The sequence below is a fragment of the Gallus gallus genome, chromosome Z (genome assembly GCF_016699485.2).
Source record: "Gallus gallus isolate bGalGal1 chromosome Z, bGalGal1.mat.broiler.GRCg7b, whole genome shotgun sequence".
NCBI classification, from domain to species: domain Eukaryota; kingdom Metazoa; phylum Chordata; class Aves; order Galliformes; family Phasianidae; genus Gallus; species Gallus gallus.
This window is the reverse complement of record NC_052572.1, coordinates 66,566,165-66,587,609: the sequence shown is the minus strand read 5'-3', so window position 1 is coordinate 66,587,609 and position 21,445 is coordinate 66,566,165. Positions and strand designations below refer to the sequence as shown.

The following is a 21,445-nucleotide window of genomic DNA, read 5'->3' as shown; positions in this document are numbered from 1 at the left end:
GTAGATGAACACTAACTGATACCAAGATTGTAGATTAGGACTTATCTTCTTGAAATTCTGCCTCCCTTCTTCCAGACTAAGTAGCACCTGATGGTATTCTGTAACTGTTAGCAGAACACTTATTAGTAAGGTTCTCAGAACTGGCAGACTGGACACCTCACTTTCATTGTTGTGCTGCAGAGTAAGGCACTGTCTTGTGTAAACATCTGAATTACTTCTTCACTGTATGATCTCTTTTCAGAGGACTTCACCCTATCACAGCCAGTTCACATAAGCTCTCTCTTCTATTATGTTGTTACTTTTCATTTCAATTTCAGATAATCTTCTGCAAGGTGAAGTACAGCTTCCCCGCTAACAGGACAAAGCAGTCAGCTCTGGCTGATGAGGGCTCTCTGCATGTGTATGCATTATCTTATTCTAGTGTACCAGTGCTCAGTCTTACTCCAAGCCATTGTAAATGTTTCATATAAGGTGTCGAAAATCTTGTTTGTGCTGAGGCACTCTGCTGTGTTAAAGAAGCTGGTCTGCTCTGATGTGTAGCTGACTAAAATACAAATCCACAGTGGGTATCTAAGTCTTGGCAGTCCCTTATTCACAAATACTTATGCTCCACTGATAAGCATTCATTGTGCTAGCATATGTACTTAAATATACTCATACTTCTTACCGTAGCTACCGGGTCAGAACAGGGATGAGGTGAGCTTGATGTCTTCTATTCTAGAAAAGAAAGGTACAAAGAAACAAGAAATGGTTTGTTTTCTAGGTAATATCACAATAGCATGCTGTTCAGTGTATATTAAATCTACTGTTGTGCTGATGGCATGCTAAGGCTGCTGGTTCTTTCCAAAGAGACTGCCGGCATAGAACTTGCACAGGATACCCTGTGGGGATTGGTAGGCAGATGTGTAGTTGCTGGAGAGTTGGAACCATCCAGAAAGCAAATGAAATGATGAATTGTGTTTAAAGGGTACACACTCTGCTCTCTCCAAATAATGCTGTGTGGAAGTTGCCATCAGTCTGGAAGTAAATACAAAACCACTGTTGGAATTTAGCATGGCTTTCAGTGGCTAGGAATAGCAAAACAGCCTAGTGCTGGACTCGATGCTAGTTGAAAGCTGGGAGAACTGATGTGTTCTCCAGAATGCAAAGTTTTTGATGTCTGGCCGTAGATGTAATGCTGCATTACCAACATGCTACTTTCATTGCAAGATGGTCTTGATGTTGCTACAGATAACTAAATATGACTTTCTAGGTTTCTCTGAGCTGTACTTCTCGATGAGACATCACAGTAAGTACTGTCTACCTTCCAGTCAGGTCTATCTACTACTAAGTTCTCTGTCAGAGTCCCCCAGTTAGTACACAGTTTCTGTAGTGTTGTTAGACAACTGTAATGCGTACTGTGTGACCAGCCTCATGCAGTTAGCTTTCTATTCTACCGAATGTTTAAAGACTAAAAACATTTGCCAATAGTTTCTCTATATACCTGTCTTCTGCCTCAAACTTGTAATGGCAGATGTAACTCCTTGTCTTAACAAATGGAAACTTGAATTATTTAACTTAATATTCTCATACTGAAATTTGGCACACCCTGTGTGAACTTCATATAAACAAACTGGTTTCATCTCAAAAATCAACAGAACTTTTTATTCAGCAAACCTAGTAATGGCTTATGCTCTAATCTTATAGCCTTGGTGGAGTTTAACAAGCCTGTGGTTTCTGGAATACAGAGTAGTGGTGAGACATTCCTCACCCACAGTTAAGCTACTTCAGAAGTAAACAAGTCATGAACTATCTCTGCTTTTAATTGTTGATTGCTAAGTAGTCTTGTCCTTGGAATGAATATTTCATACGTTCTCCTCCGATGTGTGACTGCCAAGAGATTAACATAGTGCACAATATTCTCATCTTCCCAGACTGCCCCCACAAAATTTGAGAAGATGCACTGTGATACTGATAAACTCTAAGAACGCATCCCAAGTACTCATTTTTCTCATTGCTGACTTTACCTCTGCTTAAAAGACCAAAGGGCATTTCTTTCACACTGCTTGTAAACTTCATTTTGGGGATGGAATTCTACTGCAAGGCTTGTCTGTCCTCTTCCTTATCAGTGATGGCTGTGTTGCATTGCTGCTAAATTTTGAGGTTGAGGGGTTTTTGTGTACACTAAACTTATCCCGATCTTGTTTTCCAGACTACCCGAGCTGAATTTGATTTGCCAGAGTATTCTGTTCGCCGGCGGTACCAAGACTTTGACTGGTTGAGAAACAAGCTGGAAGAGTCTCAGCCAACACATCTCATTCCCGTAGGTAGTAAGCAAGAGTCTGCTGCTAAGGATAGTTGTATATTTGTCTTTAAAGGGTGTAACGCTCCTTTAGCTTTAAATATAGCATTTAAAGCTATATTTTAGCATTCTGCTAGAAGAGTGGGAGGCACTGCTGATTTTTGACTGACTGTGAAGGTTATACTTCTTTCTTAAGTGCAGCACCTGAGAGGTGAGCTTTGGCAGCCTCCTGTAGGAAATAGGCTGATGACAACACTTGTCCAGGCGTAAGTAGAATGTGCTCAACTTGCTTGCACAATTAGTACATCTAAATTTTTGAGTATAAGGCCTTGGAAAAGCTACACAGGTTCTCCAAATCCTAGTGTCAACTTTCAGGTTTACCTTTTGAGCTGCTTTTAAAGGATGTTTCAAGACCACTTGTTTTAGCATTTAAGAGCCCAGACTTAAAGATCTTAACTGATGGCGTGGCAGCTATTTCATATGTTCAGTAGACAGAGGATTAGCTAAACTACTGCACCATTTCTGTTTCTGAAGCTTACAGGCAGTCTGATCACCATTTCATATGAGTACACTGATACTGATCTCAAGCAGTCTGTATTTCATTTTGTACAAAATGTGGAAAAAGGAGGAAGACTGAGATCATGCCATCAACTCTTCTGAACAAGGAAATCCAGGAAGGTCTGTAGTAAGTCAACTGTCAGGAAATAACAGCGCTCTTAACATACCTTTACTTGCCCATCTGATATGAGAGCAGGTTTGTCTTTGCTCTCTCTCCCTCAGCAAGGACTAGACTGTTAGAAGTATTCAGTTAAGCTGTTCCAGGAGCTATTTAAGTTTTTTATTTTTTTTTTTATGCCTCCAACTGGAATAATAGTTCTGTCTTTCGAAGATAAGTACCTCACAGAATTGCATTACACCAATGCCTGGCAGCAAAAAGCATTTAGTAAAGGGCTGGGGAGAAGAGAGGAAGGAGTGAGCTTGTCCAGGGTAGGGAGGGTTAATATCAGCTTCCCAGTCCTTTGTCCATTCCTGTTCTCTGAATAGCTGAAAATGCCCAGGTTAAGGTTCTGTGAATTTCTAATTGAGGGCTGCCAGTGCTGCCTCAAGGCAGCAATGGCAATCAGCTGATACTCTAGCAGCAGAAGGTAATTTATACTAAGGGAATCAAACTGCTTTGCTGTGACAGAGAAATTGATGCATACTGGACTGGATGTTTTGGTACAAATAGCACAAGTTGCTCTAATATTGAACACAAAACCTGCTGCAGAGCAAGGCAGTCTCTTAAGTGTGCCTCTTCTAAAACCTGTGGAAGCAGGTCGCACTGCCTCCTTGGTCTTACTCTGTGCAAATTCGCTGTGGTAACAGCCATGGACTTGCTTCTTAATCTCCTCCATACGATGGTCTGATGGGGAGACTGTCAAATACTTTATGTATTCATTACTTACAAGTAGATGGAGAGTGGAGGCTAATGGCAATTGCAAGTGTACTGTGACTTTAGTCTATTCTGAAAGGATGTTTCTTAACCAAACTAGGACTGTCTGTATTTATGAACTGAGGTGATGCAGTCCCTGGAGGCCTTCTGTCAGACAAAAAGCAGAAAGGGCATTGTTTTCTTTACCTTGGTAAGGACTAAAATCTTTCTGTAAAGGTTGATGTCTTCCTGGTACACAGGGAGTCTTAATAGCTAACACTCAGCAGCCCAAGTAAGACTCAATATGGGTTCTTTTTTCTCTTTGGTTACTATGACCTGAAACTTTCTCTCAACTGTTACTTCAAGCAACTGTTTAAAACAAATGAACAAATAAACCCCCTGAGATCTATTTCTATAAAGGTAAGCCTAATATGTCCAAAGATCTTGTCTTTGGGTGGTGGTGCTGGGTCACTTTGAACCATTTCTGATTGCAGTGAACTCTGCTGCCTATGAGCACTATGAGCCACACAAGGAAACACGGTCTCTTAGTGAAGGGAGATAATTAACACACAGTGAAGATATTGCTTGCTAGCTGTGTGTACTGACTATTTCAGATGGACCTCTGAAGGTCTATGAAATTAAGAACTAGAGCTGTGGCTCAAGAGAAGTGCTTACTGTAATTTCTCGTCTCATGCTGTGTTTCTCCTGTTACTGGCCTCTACAGGGTGGCCAAACTCTGTTCTTGGCAGCTGTTCTCATTTGCAAGTAGTTCTGTGGCATACTGATCTACTGAAATAGGTTGGAGTTATACTGAAAGTAGAACTTAGCTGTTAAATTTATCACGTACCTACAACTATGTCTCTGCTTGTTAACTCTCCTTTGTAGTAGTGACAGTACTAGTGACAGTAGATTCATAGCCCTGTACTTTCAGAGTCTATTTGATGAGGTTTAAATCTAGGCTTTTAGAAGGGGAAATTAAATAGTGCTTCTCTGCTATCTTGCACTGAAGCGTGAACATCAATTTCTGAGACGTGAATGAGTGCCATAAAAGAAACAACTTGAATTATAAACAGTATTAAAACGAGAAAATTAGGCCTCTCTGTGGGGCAGAGATCTTCAAGAAAGCTGTCCAGCTCTTCTGTTTCTGGTTTGCTGGGTCTTGCCAAAGGCTAAATGTCCTGCTGGCTGGGCTGTATCACAAACACTTTCATCTAGTTTGAAGTATGTGATTTGATATACCAAGAGCACCGTTGGGTATAATTTAATGTGGATCCTAAAGGCTCAGTGTTTATGTAGAGCCACACTGCTTGCAGAAGGAAACAGTATATAAACGAACTGGCTGAATGTGGCCAGCTAAAATCATGTGAAGTGGCAGAAATTCTACCAAAGATTCTGTGGCTCTCAAATGCTCAGACTTCAGTGGTTATTCTGTCCCATCTTGGGTGTCTTTGTCTGAATGGGACTTCTGAAAACTAGGTGTCCAGCTTGTCTTTTTTCTCCAGTGTGTTTTGCTGGGGGAGTGATTTTTCTAAAATTCAGAGTTTGAGCTAAAGCGTACAAAGCAAGGGAGAATAAATTTTTCTTCCCTGAAGGCTACTGCAATAAGCATTATTCGTCTGAAAAAAATCCAATTAGACTGTACCTTACACTGATTTAACGAGGATGATTGATATGAATGTTCAGGGCAATGAGACAAGCCTTAAATTACACGATCTGGTTATAGGGGCATGGTGGTAGTTGGTTTTTATGTTTGTTTTTATTACGTATTTGGAGCTGCAACCTTCATGCATATGTTCCACATCAGCTAGAGTACTGTATAAAAGGTATTTGTGTGCTTTATTTTCTTTGAATTATTTTAGCCACTGATTTGAGGTGACAAAGAGCCCTTATAGAGGGAAACTGAATTTATTGGATAAGACCACCATTGCTAGCATAAGAGTAAGCAAGTTATCTGTCTGGGCAAACTTTCAAAACAATAAAATGCAAAGTGTGATTTTTAAACTGATATTGACCTTTTGGGACAGTTTATGCTGCCTTGAATGAACAAAAGCAAAAATTGTGTTTGACATTGGACGGTGATGCTGAGGCTGAAGCCTAAAGAGCTAGTCTGTCCAAAGGGATGCTTTGAAGTCTGGAGACCAAGTGTAAAAAGAAGCTAAATACAACAGAGCTAGTAGTCCCTGGGGCTGTCTTAAGCTTACATGCTGTGTTGAACTGCAGAGATGAACTGATGGAGGTGAAATAGAAGATGAAAGAGTGGATATGTTGGTAGACCTTTGTCACCTATGTAGGCATGCTCAGGAATGCTGGATTATAGATGACCAAGTGTGCAGTATGGCAAGTATTTCAGGAAATGTCTGGCCTGGTCTGCTTGAGCATTTGCCATGACAAACCTGTTTGTATTCCTTTGATTGATGTAGTTCTGTCACAAAGGCTAGAGGCTCCAAGACTCCTGAATTCCACAGAAAAGCCCTGTCTGGGAGCTCTAAATATAGGACAGGGGGAAGGAGGAGGTAGAGTTTTTAGGTTTTCCATGAGCCACGCTATTTGAATGTCAGTTCTCACTGTGTGCATGCAAGCATATGTGTGTATCTATATGCATGCATTTTACTGTGGTGAATAGTGTGCTGCTTTGCTGGCATCCCATTTAGAGCTGGAGCTTCATCGTGGATGATGGCTGGAGGAAAATGCTCTAGGCTGTCCTGGAAGTACTTAGTGTGCTTAGTACTAAGACACATTAGTAGTAGACTGCTGTCTTCAGCTGAGTTGCTAGGATTAGGCCAGACCTACTAAAGCATGATTCAGAGCAGGGCTTGCATCCCTTCTTATGTATGGTTCCTATTAACAGAATTTCACTTCCTGGTGAGAGAGGAGTTAGATTGTTTAGTATGTTTCCAAATACAACTATTTTTTTGGTCTCTTAAATCTTGTGTGTTTTGTTTGTCTCTCTCAGCCGCTTCCTGAGAAATTTGTGGTGAAGGGTGTTGTTGATCGCTTTTCTGAAGAGTTTGTGGAGACCAGGAGGAAAGCATTAGACAAATTCTTGAAGAGAATAACTGATCATCCAGTGCTTTCTTTCAATGAGCATTTCAACGTATTTCTCACAGCCAAGGTAAGCCAGTACCTTCCAAACCCGATCACAGGTACAGACAGCAAAACAGACACCTTTGCAGTCTCTTTTAAAATAAAAGTAAGGAGTCATTAATAAAACTGTATGTGCGGGGCAGAGTTTGCCCTAAAAGACCAGGGTTGTTTGGGGTACCTTTGATGTTACACCTGTGTTACAACTGTGCTTTGCTTTGCTAGAAAAAGAGCAGTTTGCAGATAGAAATCCTCTTCTCCAGACCTGCTTGTTTTGGATCCTTGTATAGAGGCCCTTAAAAATATATTCAGAAGTATACTCCTGTGACGCAAGAGAAATTCAGAACAGAAAAAACTGTAGACCATGTAAAATCCTCTTTCGGGGTGAAAAGAAGTAAAAGAGGAAGAAAGAGCTCTTGCACAAAAGCTTGCAATTTTTTTTTCCATCCTTGTTTGTGCTTTCTATACTTGCACTTTTTGTCTCCAAAGCAAAGGGTGAAGACTCCATTCCTGCTTGTATTGGTCAATAACTTCATGGTCATCATTTGTGTAAAGCATCTAGGAGCCGTGTAATTTTCTTTGGCTGTCTGTTGAGCTGCATTTTAAATAAGACCTGTGGCCTGCAGTCATAGGTTTGACCTGATAAGGGAGGAGAACTGTAAAAGTATATTTCTCCAATGTCACATTACACTACCTCACTCAAATGTAAATCTTAATTTGAGCTCATTTTGATGCTCTGCTTGATAGTAATGTGAAACTCGATCTCAGATTTTCTTCTTATTTTTTTCTTCACCCCTCCACACATGGTGAACATTGCACTTCTAGGCTTGCTTTAGCAGTAGAATTAGCTGTTGATAATTAATCATATGATAGATTTGCTCTACTTTTCAGTTGTCAAAGCATGATGTAAAATGCTTAATTGTTTAGTTATCTTCTGCCATCGTTTCACCTTTGTAAAATGAATGGTAAAGCCTTTATCCTCAGCCCTATATAATACCCTTTGCTTTGACAGTATGGAGCGTCCAGGGATGCTGGGAGAAAAGAACATATGTTTTCCAGCCTGTCTTTAGTGCTAGTACATTATTTATCGTAGCAATGAGAAATCAATTCACTCTGTTAGGACTTAAGAATTTAGTTACTGCAGAAAGTTGTGAGACCACCTCCTCGCTGAAAAGGGAAACAAACCTTTCTTTGAATTTCCTGTTTGGATTAGTAAGATGGTAGAACGTTTGAGAGAACAAGTGAATAATTTTGAATTAGAGTCTTTTTCTTGTTTCTCATGCCTACATGCACATAACACGTCAAACAGAGGGCAAGAGTCGAAGAACCACTTCATTTTGAATGCAAACATAATTCAAAATGATTGTAGCTGTTAAATGCTAGGTTATCTTAATCAGATTTAGTTTTATGTAAGTACTTGAAAAGAATAGCGTAGTACATGTTTTGAATATGGAATTTTGTATTCTTTTTTTCATGAACACTTAAGCTGTAATCTGATTTTATGCTACCACGTATTGATTCTTGGCCTCTGTAGGTCTGCTCTGTCTGAAAATTTGTCTTGCTCATACTGTTTCAGCTCTTCAGCAAGTCTTTATGCTGAATAGTGTCCCCTGCTGGAAAGAGTGAAATGCACAGTGGATGACTTTACCCACTTAAAACTACATTTTCTGATGTGCTGTAAAGGTGAAATCCTCTGAAGATTGTCAGTATACAGCTACTAGCTGTGCTAGTTTCCCCAGGCTGTACTTCATCCTTTGTACTTCAACAATCTTCGTCCTGTCTGACTATTGAGGAGGCTGCTAAACAAATAGACATGGCAATTTGTAGCAGTGTATTAGCCTATCAGAGTCAACGAATGGATATGCATAGTGCTAGTATTATAGGCTGTGTCTTAAAAGTTTGTGGTAGACAGCTAAGTTCCCCTGTGCTGCTCTCACTCTTCCTTCTCAACAAAACTGAGGGAACAAAATATTTTGAGTTGAAATAGGCAGGGAGATAACTCAACAATTACTACTGAAGGCAGAACAGACTCGACCTACGTGAGATTAATGTAATGTATCATCTACTGCTTAAAGATTAGAGCAGTAAAAACTAAAAGCAAACTAAAAACACCTTCCCATCCTTCCACCCTTTTCTACCTTCTATGCCTGAGCAGTAAAGGGGAATGGGAGCTGCAGTCAGTCTGTAATGCACCATCTCTACCACTCTATGGTCACTTCCTGCTGCATGTGCATCCCTCCCATGGATGCAGTCCTTCCCAAATGGATGCTGTGTGGGCTTCCCATAGGCTGCAGCTCCCTTAGCACTGCTCCAATATTGCTCCATACCACAGGGCCCATCCTTCAGGCACTGCTCCACATAGGTCCCCATGGGTAGCAGCAGCTCCCACAGGCCTCCTGCTCCACTCTGGGCTGCTCTCATTGAGCTGCAGTTCTTGCCCAGAGTGCTTTTGCCTCCCCCAGGCAGCATCCACTGCTGCACCAGAGGTTTCTCCATGACTGCACAGCAGGGGACAGCCTGTTCCACCATGGGCCTCTCCTGAGCTGCAGGAAGCTGCTCCTCCTTGCCTGGAGCACCTCCTGTCCTCCTTCTGCACTGACCTTGGGGCCTGTGGGGTTGCTTCTCTCACATTACTCTCTTCTCTCTCCATGATGCTGTTGTGCAGCACTTTTTTTCCTATCATAAATTTTCTGTCCCAGAGCACACCCAGTGTCACTCATGGCTCAGGTCTGGCAATGGTGGGTCCTTTCTGGAGCAGCTGGGACTAGCTTTGATCTGACATGGGGCTTGTACTGAGGTCTGCTCACAGAGTCCACTTACACAGACCCCATGTTAGCAAAACATTGCCATTTAAAGTTCAATGAATGATTGTCAAAAAGTCTTGGTAGAAATAGATATGCCCATGTCACTATGCCCCTGGTTGCAGTGCAGGAAAATAGGAAAGTCCAGCCACACACAGCGATGGGGACACTTACTATTCACTTACAGTATACTTCATACCATTCTCCTGGATAGTATATGTCTGTCTAGAAGTAGTCTTGAGACTGTGCTAGGCTGCCTGACTTGTATGAGGTAAGGTTTTGTGTCCAAGGCTACATGCTGCATGTAATATTTTGCCTTTGCAATGTATGATCTTGACTGGGAAGTATCTTCTGCTGTATTGGTCTTCCAACACATGAGTATTGTTTGTTCTTACCTGCCAGGATCTTAATGCATACAAAAAGCAAGGAATGGCATTGCTGTCAAAGATGGGGGAGTCAGTTAAATATGTCACAGGAGGTTACAAATTAAGAAGTCGTCCACTGGAGTTTGCAGCCATTGGAGAGTATCTGGACACATTCTCTCTAAAACTTGGTACCATTGACAGGATAGCACAACGGATTATCAAGGAACAGTTGGGTAAGGACTAAAGTGTTCAACTTCAATACTTCTGGCTGGGATCTCAGTCTTTTTGTGCTTGATAGCATAACTAACATAACCTCAATGACTGTAACATGTAATGAGCCACACAGAGAGTAAATTCTAATGCCTCTTCCACGTTTAAAATAAACTAACACAGTATCTTGTCTTAGCTCAAATCTGAATGTTTTTAAAGTTACTCTTGTTACGTTAACCTATTTTCTTACTGGTCGTTATTTCTCAGAGGACTTTTGGGAAGAAGAAAACTTGTAGATTTTAGCTGGAAGAGTACAAGTGGAATTCTGAAGACGATAACCTTAATGGATCTGTCTTGATGAAACAAATAAGTTTTACATATAGAAGATATGACTGGCTACTGTACAGAAGTAAATATTTATGTATACAGAAGTTTTCAGGAAAAGTCAGCTAAGCTGGTGTAATGTGGACCAGTCATCTCCATGCAGCTGTGGAGTTCTGATTATTAAGATACTTTTGCCTAGTTCTTTCTCTCTTTTCATTTTCTTTTCCCTTTTGACTCTGCAGAATACTTGGTGGAATTACGAGAATATGGACCTATTTATTCAACCTGGGGCGGGCTGGAGGTTGAGCTGTCAGAGCCTCTGGAAGGGGTGTCTGCATGCATTGGAAACTGCTGCACAGCTCTTGAAGAACTTAGTGAAGATATGACAGATGACTTCCTGCCGGTGCTTAGGGAATATATACTGTATTCTGAGTCAATGAAGGTAAAGGGAGCCAAGTGACTGAAGACAGTGCTGTTTTGTATTCATGGAGTGATGTCAGTGAGTTAATTCTCTCTCAGGGTGAGAATGCTTGGTGGTGGGGAAAAGAGAGAAGTAAATGGTTTAATTAGGATAATGTTTTTGTAATTAAGTAAAAAAATAGTAATGTTTAGTAGCATGAGTACTTGCATGGGTAACAGTATCAGCTCTGCTATTCAGCCACCTAACATAGAGTTTTATACATGATGTTGAAAATCATGTTCAACATACATGATGTTGAAAATCTGCTCCTTTATTGTAGTAGCAGTTGGCTTTCTATAGGAGGCATCCTGTAGCTGTCTAGAATCTTTTCTTTGAATTTTTATAAAGTCAGGTAAAATCTTGGGCACTGGTTTGTTGTGTGATACTGCAGAGAACGTCACGTGTAGCTTCTGTTACTTGTGTGCAGCAGTATTGTATGACTCCTTTTAGATCCAGATGTCCAAATGACAAATAAGGCTTCCCGTCTCATCTCTGTACATTAGGCAGGATGTGTCTGTCCAGCTTTTATGTTCTGCTTACTAAATAACTGCTTAAAGATGTTGCTCTGTGACAATTTGTCTTGATATCTTGAAAAACCTGATATCTTAAGCACGTATGTGTAAGTAGTGAGTTTTAAAAGCTACTTCATTGTGGTACTTTTTCTCTTGAATTGAGTAGTGATTGTAAATCTTACTGCATGGTGGAAGGTTTACTGGAACAGATGACTCTAATTATGGCTGCTAGAGCTTCTCACCATGCTCCCATGGAACAGTGTGCATTACTAACACTCTCTATAGGGTACTAACAAATAAATTCCTTTGAGGACTTTCTTTTGGAGCAGCCATTATGAGAGCATGATATACCCTCCTTTAGAAATGTGTAACAGCTTGTTGGAAACCTAGTCTGAGCAGGTTAGTCCTCCCTCTCAGTCTTCCTATACTGAAACTGAGAACTGGAAATACTTATTTGCGGATTTCTCTTTTTAGCTTCAAATGGCTGGTTGCAAGTCTGTCTTGCGTGGCTTAAGCAAAGTATTCTTGCACAAGGCTTTGTACTCATTTTTAGCTACTGTTTGTTTTCATACCCGTGTTTGATCCACTGTAATCTAGATGCACTTCCGTTGCAGTACCAGAATGCTTGGAGATCAGGCTAGAATCTGGGTTGTTCAGGTTCTTTCTGTAGGAGGGAGTGTGTGTATGTGTATTTAAAACATGCCATGGAGTTAGCAGTAAAAAACTCTTAGCCCAGAGCATCTGTCTTTTCATGATACAGATTCCATGGCCTGCTGAAAATGGCATCTGAAGTATCGGTCTGATTTTAGGCACTGTTTTGCACAAATGTAGAGAGAGGTGGGAAAGCTTTATTTTTAGGCTTAGCTGCTGTCAGGTGATAAGAAAGATACTGAATGCATTCTCCAAGCTAACAGTCTAGCTGCGATATTTTTTTTTTTGTCTTTTTGCTGCAAGTCTTTAATGCTGCTGTCTGTGGTAAGTGTTCTTTAGCTGCCTGAAGTACCTCTTCAGTTGAAGAAACCCTTGCCTTGTAGCTTAATTTCTGTGCTGTTGACTTGACTTTCAAGTGCCCTAAAGGATACTCTCCTGCCAGTTTTTGTCTAAGTGGCTGAAATTGCTCATTGTGTTGGTCCTTTAGAGGTAATTGGATCTAGAAGCTGTATTTGCGAAATAGAAGTTCAGTAAGGATTACGTTGCTTAGTGTCAAGCTTGGTCACTTCATTACCTTTATCACATCTGAAAATCGAGAATAAAAACTGTTATTAGGTAAGGCAGACTGCTCTTTGTTTCCATCTCTCCCAGATACCAAAATTGAAATCTGTCAGGCCATGCTAAGCACAGTTTTCTTATTCTACAATGTAAATCTCTTAGTATTGACGTGGTAGTCAGCTACAGCACTGTGTTGCCAAACTTGATGAAACTGAGTAAGTAACTGAAAATGATCGTTCTAGTGGAGTGAAAGAAGCTTTTCCTTGAAAGCACTGTCCTCTTCATGAGCAGTGCTATTCATCGTCTGCTTTGAAGCCTGCTGTGAAATGTCTGTGTGGACAGCTTTTGGATGGGATACTTGACGGAACGTAAATCTTTGGGTTCTACAAATTCATGCAACCTTGACAGCTTTTTCCATTGCAAGTTGCACCCTAGCTGTGTAGCTTGGTAACCTGATTTGTGGAGATGTCTTGAGCTGGGTGAATGCCTCTCAGTGGAAGAACTGCCAGGTTCACTTCATTTGTTTTAGCAATGAGTGCTTCTTTTACCTTCTTAAGGAGCACTGTTTTTTACCTGGTGGGGCTAGCCTGAGAAATACACCTACAGATGCAAAGCCCAGAAAGCCTGGTTGAAATACCCATGAGCTCATTACAGGGGAGCCACATATCTTTGCTAAGTAGTTGTTTGGAAAATGTGCAGAAGTAGATAGAAGCTGGAATTGTGGGCTTGAATTTAAAATGTGTGTTGGAGGCTAGGAGGGACCTTGACTAAAACACTGGCCACACAAAAAATGGCCAGATAGTGTCTGGAATCCTGGCACAGATGTGTGGTAGTATGTTTTTTGTAGTATGTTCCATGGAGGTATGTGCAGAGGACAAAGTCAGCTCTAATAATTCAGTGCTGATGCTAAAATCATATATGAGCTCTGTATGCTTAATGTGGCCTGAAAGGCCTATCTGGTGATGTGATTCCCAGCTGTGTGCCTGGACACTACTCCTAATGCATTTTTAAAGCAAGCAGCATGTGAACAGTCTCTCCAAAGGCATGCAGTAAATGAGGATCCTTTGTGAGTTCTAGTTGTAGTAAGAAGGTACATGCAGTGCAAGTGGCATAGCATCACAACCTGAGAAAAGAGGCTGGTGGCAAACTTCTGAAGCTCTTTCGAAGATGTAGGTCAGTGTGAAATGTTTCAACTAAATACAAGTTGAAGAAGGACCTACGTCACTAGAAGCAGACTTGGTCTTGTTTGCTGTACAGCGACCAGTGCTTTTGTTCTTCACACAACTGAAGTGGGGTGTGTGACTTCTTGTGTGGTGTTTTTTTTCTTTTTTGGTATTTTCTTCTCATTGGGACCCTAACGATCAAGTGTTGCATAGGTAGTGGTAAAGCTGGGGTTACTTAGTACAGTGCTCTTCTGAGAAGCTGCTGAAGTGTAATGCATAAATTGGCAGCAGTGAAGAGATTGCCTAGGGCTGCCTGAGTAAATACACTCTCTCACATATGGGACAAATAAAAGGGAAGGCAATATTTTTCTCATCGCTTTCAGGTCAACCATTAATGGATAGTTAAAGCTGTATTCAGAAGCATGTTGCTAATAGTCCATAGTGGGCACTTAAGGAGGAATAAAATGCTTGCCCTTTGAATCTACTCTGTTGGTACCTGTTAATCATTGGCTAATGCATGTTCAGACCCTGTGTACTGTACTAGCTCCGTGTTCATGGGAGCTGAATGCAATTGCTTGAAGTGGTTATTTTTCTGAGAAAATAATCTCAGTTGATTCAGGCTTACAGAGCACTATGAAGTGGAAAATTGGTCAGGTTTTTGTTGCACTGATAACTCAAGGACTTGAGTACTGCTTCACATAAGTGCTTAGGTTGTGAAACGGATGGGTATGTTGTGGTTTTTCAAAGCAAGCATGGCTGATAGCATGTGTGCTGTCCTGTCCCTTTTTTTTTTTTTTTTTTTTAACCTAAGCCAACAGTAAATTTGTGAATGGAGAGCCTTTCTAGGTATCATGGGCTGAGGCTTTAAAGAGTAATGGTTGCAAATCCCCTGCCCCTAGCAGCAATAGCTATTCCTTCACATAGATTGGAGTTCTTCAGAATAAGTGCAGTGGTGGCTTTAGGAGGGAGAAGGTGATTATTAGTGGGTATAAGGCTTTTGCATTTTGGCCAGATTTTATATGTTATAGCTGTTTAGTAGTATATATTCTTAAAAAGACTAATTTCTATTTGTTGTTTTTATTCTGTAAGCCTGTAACACGACTGTAGCAGAGAATTTGGCTTGTAGATATAATAAAATATAAGAATAGACTCTCTTGTTCTCAGTTCTGGGAAGCCTCTGTCTATAAAGTGTTTACAACATGAAAGTCACACAGTTAGTTCAGTTCTTTCACATAAAATGTGCTTTTCATAATGTTAATTCTTTTATTATTAAAAACAGCAAAACAAAACACCCAAAATTCCTCCTTGTCTGAAAGTTTAGCTTTTATCTGACCCTCTAATTGCTGAAGAAAAAAATGCTCTTTATTTTTAAAAGCTACTTTCTAAATATTGTAAAACAGGGCAATATACTAAGAGGCAAACTTAGGACTGAGTTATCAGTTCAACTGTAACACTGCAGTTTCTTACAGACGGAAAGCGAATAAGCAAGAACATCCCTCTCACAATTGTCTTTTCTCTTGCCTATAGAATGTGTTGAAGAAGAGAGACCAAGTTCAAGCAGAGTATGAAGCAAAACTGGAAGCAGTAGCCTTGAAAAAAGAAGACCGTCCAAAGGTTAGCACTTCAAATTACTCTGCAGAATCAACCTGCACTTCCACTGCTTTCTGATAACTGTGAAGAAATAGAGCTTGCTTTTTCTGGATCTGGCTTCCTCTTTGCAGCATAAACATTTTGGGGCAGAGCAAGAGTTTGGTGTCAAGCTGGTGCAAAATGAAGACCTAAGTATGAATGGATTTAACCTTGTCTAGCAACATCTCTTATTACTGATTTCCCACCATTTAGAGAAGGGTAGTTCTGACCTGTGTTGGAGCATCTAGTTGGACTGTTCAGTAGCTATGGCTTTAAACAGTGGTAACTAAGCAGTTTCTGGTAATTTTGGTCTACGATTGCTGAATCAAGTTCCTAAACACTGGCACCACTGAGCTATACCATATAACTCCTGTTTTGCTTCTTCCACTAGGGAGATCTTCCCTTGTGATGCTGAACTTACGTAGCAGAGGTCACTGGGTGACAGGTTTTGGCTGGGCTTCATGTACTCAGCACTGGTGGGGCCCCACCTCGTGTGCTGTGTTCAGTTTTGGGCACCTCAGTGCAGAAAGGACATTGAGGCACTGGAACAGGTCCAAAGAAGGGCAACAAGGCTGGTGAAGAGCCTGGACAATATGCCCTACAAGGAGCTACTGAAGGAACTGGGGCTGTTTAAAGTGGGGAAGAGCAGGCTGAGGGGAGACTTTATTGTTCTATTAAAATACCTGAGAGGTGATTGCAGCAAGAGTGGGGTTGGTCTTTTCTCACTGGTGACAGGTGACAGGACAAGGGGAAATGGCCTCAAGGGTAAGTTTAGGTTGGATATCAGGAAAACTTTCTTTACAGAAAAGGTTGTTAAGCACTGAAATAGGCTCCCCAGGGAGGTGGTTGAGTCACCATCCCTGGATGTGTTTGAAAACTGTTTGGATGTGGTGCTCAGGGACATGATTTAGCAGAGGGTTGTTAGAGTTAGGGTAGTATGGTTAGTCTGTAGTTGGACTCGATCATCTTTAAGGTCTTTTCCAACCTGAGCGGTTCTGAGATTCGCTGATTCTAAGCTTGTGTGCTTATGCTGCCACCTGCTTTCTGCATGAAGAGTAGTGCAAGAGCTGTGTCTTGTATCAATATTACTTTGACCAACAATGAAAACAGCTTTTGTCCCCTCTTTCTGCCTGGGTTTTTTGGCTCTCCTCCATTTTTCCGTTAACAACTGAAGAATGAATTCTAATATTACAGGTACTGTATAATAATCTTAAAGGAGGTTTCAGTCTTTAATCTAAATTTGAAACTGAAGGGTACAGACTGTGGAAAAGCAACCCTTTTTTCCAGTCCTCAACCTGTATCTGTGATAGACTCTGACAAAAGTGATAGCAGGATGGCTTGGGTATCTTCTGTCTGCCCCACTGCTGATTTGTGTGGTATTACTGTTATTTCCTAAGTGTAGCTTTGTATGTGTAGGTATTCTAACCTGTTGTGTGGATGGAACCAAATCTAGCACATCCAATAAGCCAGTTGAGAATACGATGTACTGATTTCTGTCAAGATCCTGGTACAGCAGAGCTGCTGAATTTTGCTGATCTCTCACCTACTAAAAGGTTTTTGAAGCTCACCTCTTGGTAGGATTATTGTGTAAAGTGCAACATTTAAACAGCAATCTTAAGACTTTTTTGAATTCTTACATTTCCTCTCCAGAGTATTATAAGCATATCTTTTGGTAACTCCTTGCACCTTTTTTCTTAATGTAAGACCTTCATAGCATATAAAAGGGGAAGCTGAAAAAAATTAATAGAATTCCTTGCATGTTCATAAAATACTAGCATGCAACTTTTAGATTCTTTCCAGCATGAGTGGATTGTCCTTATCTACAAGAACTGATAAGTTAGAGCAGTTAGCAACACATCTTACATTTAGTGAGTTATCCTGGCTATAACTTCCTAGAAACTATAAGCAGACAGAATAATAGCAAGCTAGCTTATGCAGTGAATGTCATAATGGCATTTACGTTCCTTTTAGTATATTTTGCTGGTTGACGGAAGTTACCTTAAAACGAATGAACTAAACCAAAACAAAAAACCCAGAGAGCAAATGAAAAGAAAGCTAGTTTTTGATCATTGCTTGTGAACTTCTTCCAGTGGAGGGCATTCTGGAACTCACAGTACACGTAATCAGCCTTCACGCAACTCCACTGATGTCATTATGTGGTTCTCAAATCAGCTTAAAACTCAGTGGACTATAAATATAGGAGGCTTGTAGGGCTGCTATAAATGTCTGTCAGGAGATATTGCTCAGAATGATGACATTTCCACCAAAAGCACTGTGTAGCTTCTTCTGTATGTGTGGTGTTTAACATTAGAGTAACAGTGCAGCGTCTACAGCTTTTCTGTTGGTAAGCAAAATGCAGTGGAGGAGTACTGCTTGCATTGGCATGTTTTTACAGTAATTCAACTAAGGTAGTGAAGTGCAGACATTTTCTTTTAGTGAGATGAAATCCACTTCTAATAACCTAGGTCTGTCTGTCTCAAGGATTTGTAGTGTGGTGGTCTGTGGGAACAGTGGATATGGCAGCACTTTGAAGTGAAAAGTTGTTATGTGTGTTTGAAGGGGGATTGGTGAAAGGCTTGTAACTGTGTGTGTTTCCAAAGAACAAAGAGAGTAAAAATACCATATACATATACTTACACTCCTAAGACCAGTGTGCATGTGGATGCTTCAAGAAGCCTGTGGAAACTTAGTTGGAAGTTAATTGCTATAGTTCCTCAATTAGAACATACATAATCCATTTGCTTATCACTGGATTGATATTGTAGCTCTATACACGTACAGTCCTCTCAACCTGATGGAGAACTGTCTGTGGGAAAGAATGCTTTCTTTTAAATCTTCAGTGTGGTATTGGATCTTGGCAGAAGCAGGGAGCTAGTGAGCATTTAGAAACTGAATTGATTTGTGAATTGTTACATGGTTTTGCTTCTAGAATGAATGACTCTTTCTCTTGATAGCTATGCCTTTCCTATTAAAATAACAGAGTTATTAAAAATTATGTGAGACATGCTTGCTTCAAGAGGAGCATCCCCTAAGCCTTCCAGCCAACTGTCTTGGAAGTTCTTGTCTGAAGCCTGTGAGAGCTCTTTGTCATGAGTTTTAGCAGACTGGATTCTGTGGCCAGAAGTGTAGTGGTCAGAGAAGGTGGAAGAACTGTGTGGCTACTGGCCATAGAGTTTCTTGTAATATAAATCCAGTTGTGTGAATGAACGGTTACTCAAAGTCCACGAGCATCAAAGAGATGCTCCCTTGTGTCTCTCAGAGCTATACTGGAGCCCGGATGTAGGGCTTTCTCTGACTATTATCAGCCTATGGGGTACTTTACTGATTGTCCCTAACTGAATTGTGGAGAACAAAGGTCAGTATGTTTCTGCTTAGATATATGCCTTGCCAACTGCAAGGTGGTTGAAAACTCCTAACTTCTACCTGCAAAGAACAGAAATAAAATAAAAGGAATTTCCTGAAGACTTCTGTAGATATTCTTGTTTTACCGTTTGTGCAATTCACAACTTCCAGAGAGGAAATCCACTCATCATGTTGGTGCGAGTGCTCAGGAGTTTCTTCTAATGTCTTGGGCTTATTGTGCATATATCACAGCCTATATAGATGACACATCAGGAGAAGGAAGAGGATGATGTTCGTGATTTTTCTGCTTGAAGCACTATTTGCGAATTGTTCCTGTAGTTGTGTGGCAGTATACAGCACTTTGATCTAAACCATAAGCAAAAACTGCTGTTTTTTTTGTCCTAGCTTGCTTCTGTCTTGAGTTAATGAGTAGTGGTGTAATCCTTTTCGGTCTCCTTGTAGACTTGAAATAGGCTATCCTTCAACATTTCTCACATTGCTTATGCATGACGATGTGTCCATTGTTGGGCCAAATGGGCTTACTTGGCCCACAAGTTAATACGTTTGATTCCTTTTGTGTTATGATCAATGTTTTGCATTTACTTTTTTTTTTAGGCAGCCTTTAAGGTTAAAGCTAGGGGCCTAGAATTTTTTTTCTGCAAACAGAGCTGATCACTGCTGTTTATTATGGTCAGAATATAACACCAAAGTATGTCATTCAGCCCTTTGGGCAAACCTGGATGTTTACTGTTTCACTGCTGAAAGCTGGGAAGTGTCTGGTGCAACTGTAAATAGTGTGAAGGAGAGAAAGCTTGCTGTGGAGCTGTGGTCAGTCTGCTCAGTTTGAGAACTAGGGAGTGAGCCTAGGCACTCAGCACTTAAGCGTGTTGCCTTTCCTCTTCATGTGCCTCTAGGAAGCTCTTCTACTTTATGCCACGTATGGAGATGATAGCATGCCCACCACCTGAAATAGCGAAGAACAAATTAAAAAGTCCTGTCTCCTCCCTAATATATAAATGGGTCTTCTTCCTGCAGCCATAGCTGAGTTCATTCAAGGTCACTACCTTTCCTCTGTAGCTTTGGCTTAGTGGGATTCATGCTTATTTAGCATCATTTAGCACTCTGAACAACAGTATCAAGCTTGATCTTTTTTTCTTTAATCTTTATTTTTTGGCAGGTACCTACAGATGTTGAGAAATGTCAAGACCGAGTAGAATGTTTTAACGCTGATCTGAAAGCAGATATGGAGAGATGGCAGAACAATAAGCGACAAGACTTTAGGCAGCTACTCATGGGAATGGCAGATAAAAACATCCAGTACTACGAGAAGGTATGCGGCATTGTTGTAGCACTGGCAGGAATAAAGGTAGTTCATTGTCCTCCAGGATGGTGGTTATTCTTCAGGAAATGTTTGTATGTCAACGGTTTAAGGGCTGGTCTGGCCTGGTTCCGCGACTAGTGGGGCGGAGGGATTTTGCAAAATCCACGCCTCTAGGAAGGGAAACAGGGGACCCCAAAATAATTAAAAACAGCGGCAACGATCTGAGGAGAAACAAACTAATTTACTAAATATACTATCGGAATGTAAGATAACACACTATAATACAATATAAATCAACAATAATTGAGAGAAAGATTGTCCGAGAGCCAAAGGCCTTACGCTAATACTGAAGCCTTGCGTGCAGTCGGGCACAGCAGTAGTGAGCCGATCCGACACGGAACACAGCGAGACGAGAAGAGGGGCGAGTCAGATGACCTGCGCCCTTATATCTGTTCCCTTGAGCAGGAATGATAACAGTACTCGAAAAGGCTCTTGGGGAACGTAGTTCTTCTTCTATTCCAGACAGGTACCCGGAGCTAAAGCATTTGCTCTTTAACTCCCAATACACTGCATGATGTTGTGATGTGGAATACTGATAACCAAAAATCATAAAACCATGACATTGTACTGCTTTACAGTAAAGAACTTGGACATGTTAATTCTTCCGTGCTATGGAAGCTGCTCTTTGTCAGCAGCTTAGTGTAGTCTGTTGAGTTGTTGGTCATGCTCAAGTGATCTACGTGAGACTAGCTGTCACTTGCAAGGCATTCTTTTAATAGCACTTTGTACTGAATGCTTGTCTATCTATGATTCTTGGATTGAACAAATTGCTGAGCTGGAGTAGTAGTTCTCTTTCTACTTGGTAGTAGTGAAGGAAAAGTCCAAAAATGTGTAGTGTGTGCCCCATCCCTGAAGGCCTTCAAGGCCAGGTTGGATGGGGCCAAGGGCAGCCTGATCTGGCAGAGGATTTTCCTGCTCACAGCATGGGTGAACTTTAAGGTCCCCTTTCAACTTAAGCCATTCTGTGAAGTAACCAGTTATTCACATGCGGTGTGGTGAAGTCCCTGAGGTGTAGGGGGGTACACTGTGTGTTTGAAATATGTGCCTTCACCAGATAGATCTTTCAAATAGCTTTGATGGAGTGCTGCTATAATAGCTGCTACTGTGTCTAAGCTAGTCCTCTCCCACAGTCACACCACAAACATGAACTTTGGCAAGAAGTAGTTCGACTGCCTAGCTGCAAGCTGTCCTTCAGTTCAGAAGAATCTATCTGATATTCAAAAATCATAGATATTTGATGCATTCTTAATAGATTTGCCCAGCTAGTGACTTTGGA

General features: G+C 40.9%; 1 protein-coding gene across 1 annotated transcript in view; it reads left to right on the top strand.

The window, feature by feature from the left end:
- The window catches only part of SNX30 (sorting nexin family member 30), a 52,596-nt gene that overhangs the window by 27,395 nt on the left and 3,756 nt on the right, over positions 1-21,445 (top strand). The window contains exons 3-8 of the mRNA XM_424910.7: positions 2,192-2,302; positions 6,646-6,804; positions 9,977-10,172; positions 10,716-10,915; positions 15,345-15,431; positions 19,966-20,118. Of these exons, the coding sequence (XP_424910.2) occupies positions 2,192-2,302; positions 6,646-6,804; positions 9,977-10,172; positions 10,716-10,915; positions 15,345-15,431; positions 19,966-20,118 (906 nt within the window). The remainder of the gene's footprint in view (positions 1-2,191; positions 2,303-6,645; positions 6,805-9,976; positions 10,173-10,715; positions 10,916-15,344; positions 15,432-19,965; positions 20,119-21,445) is intronic.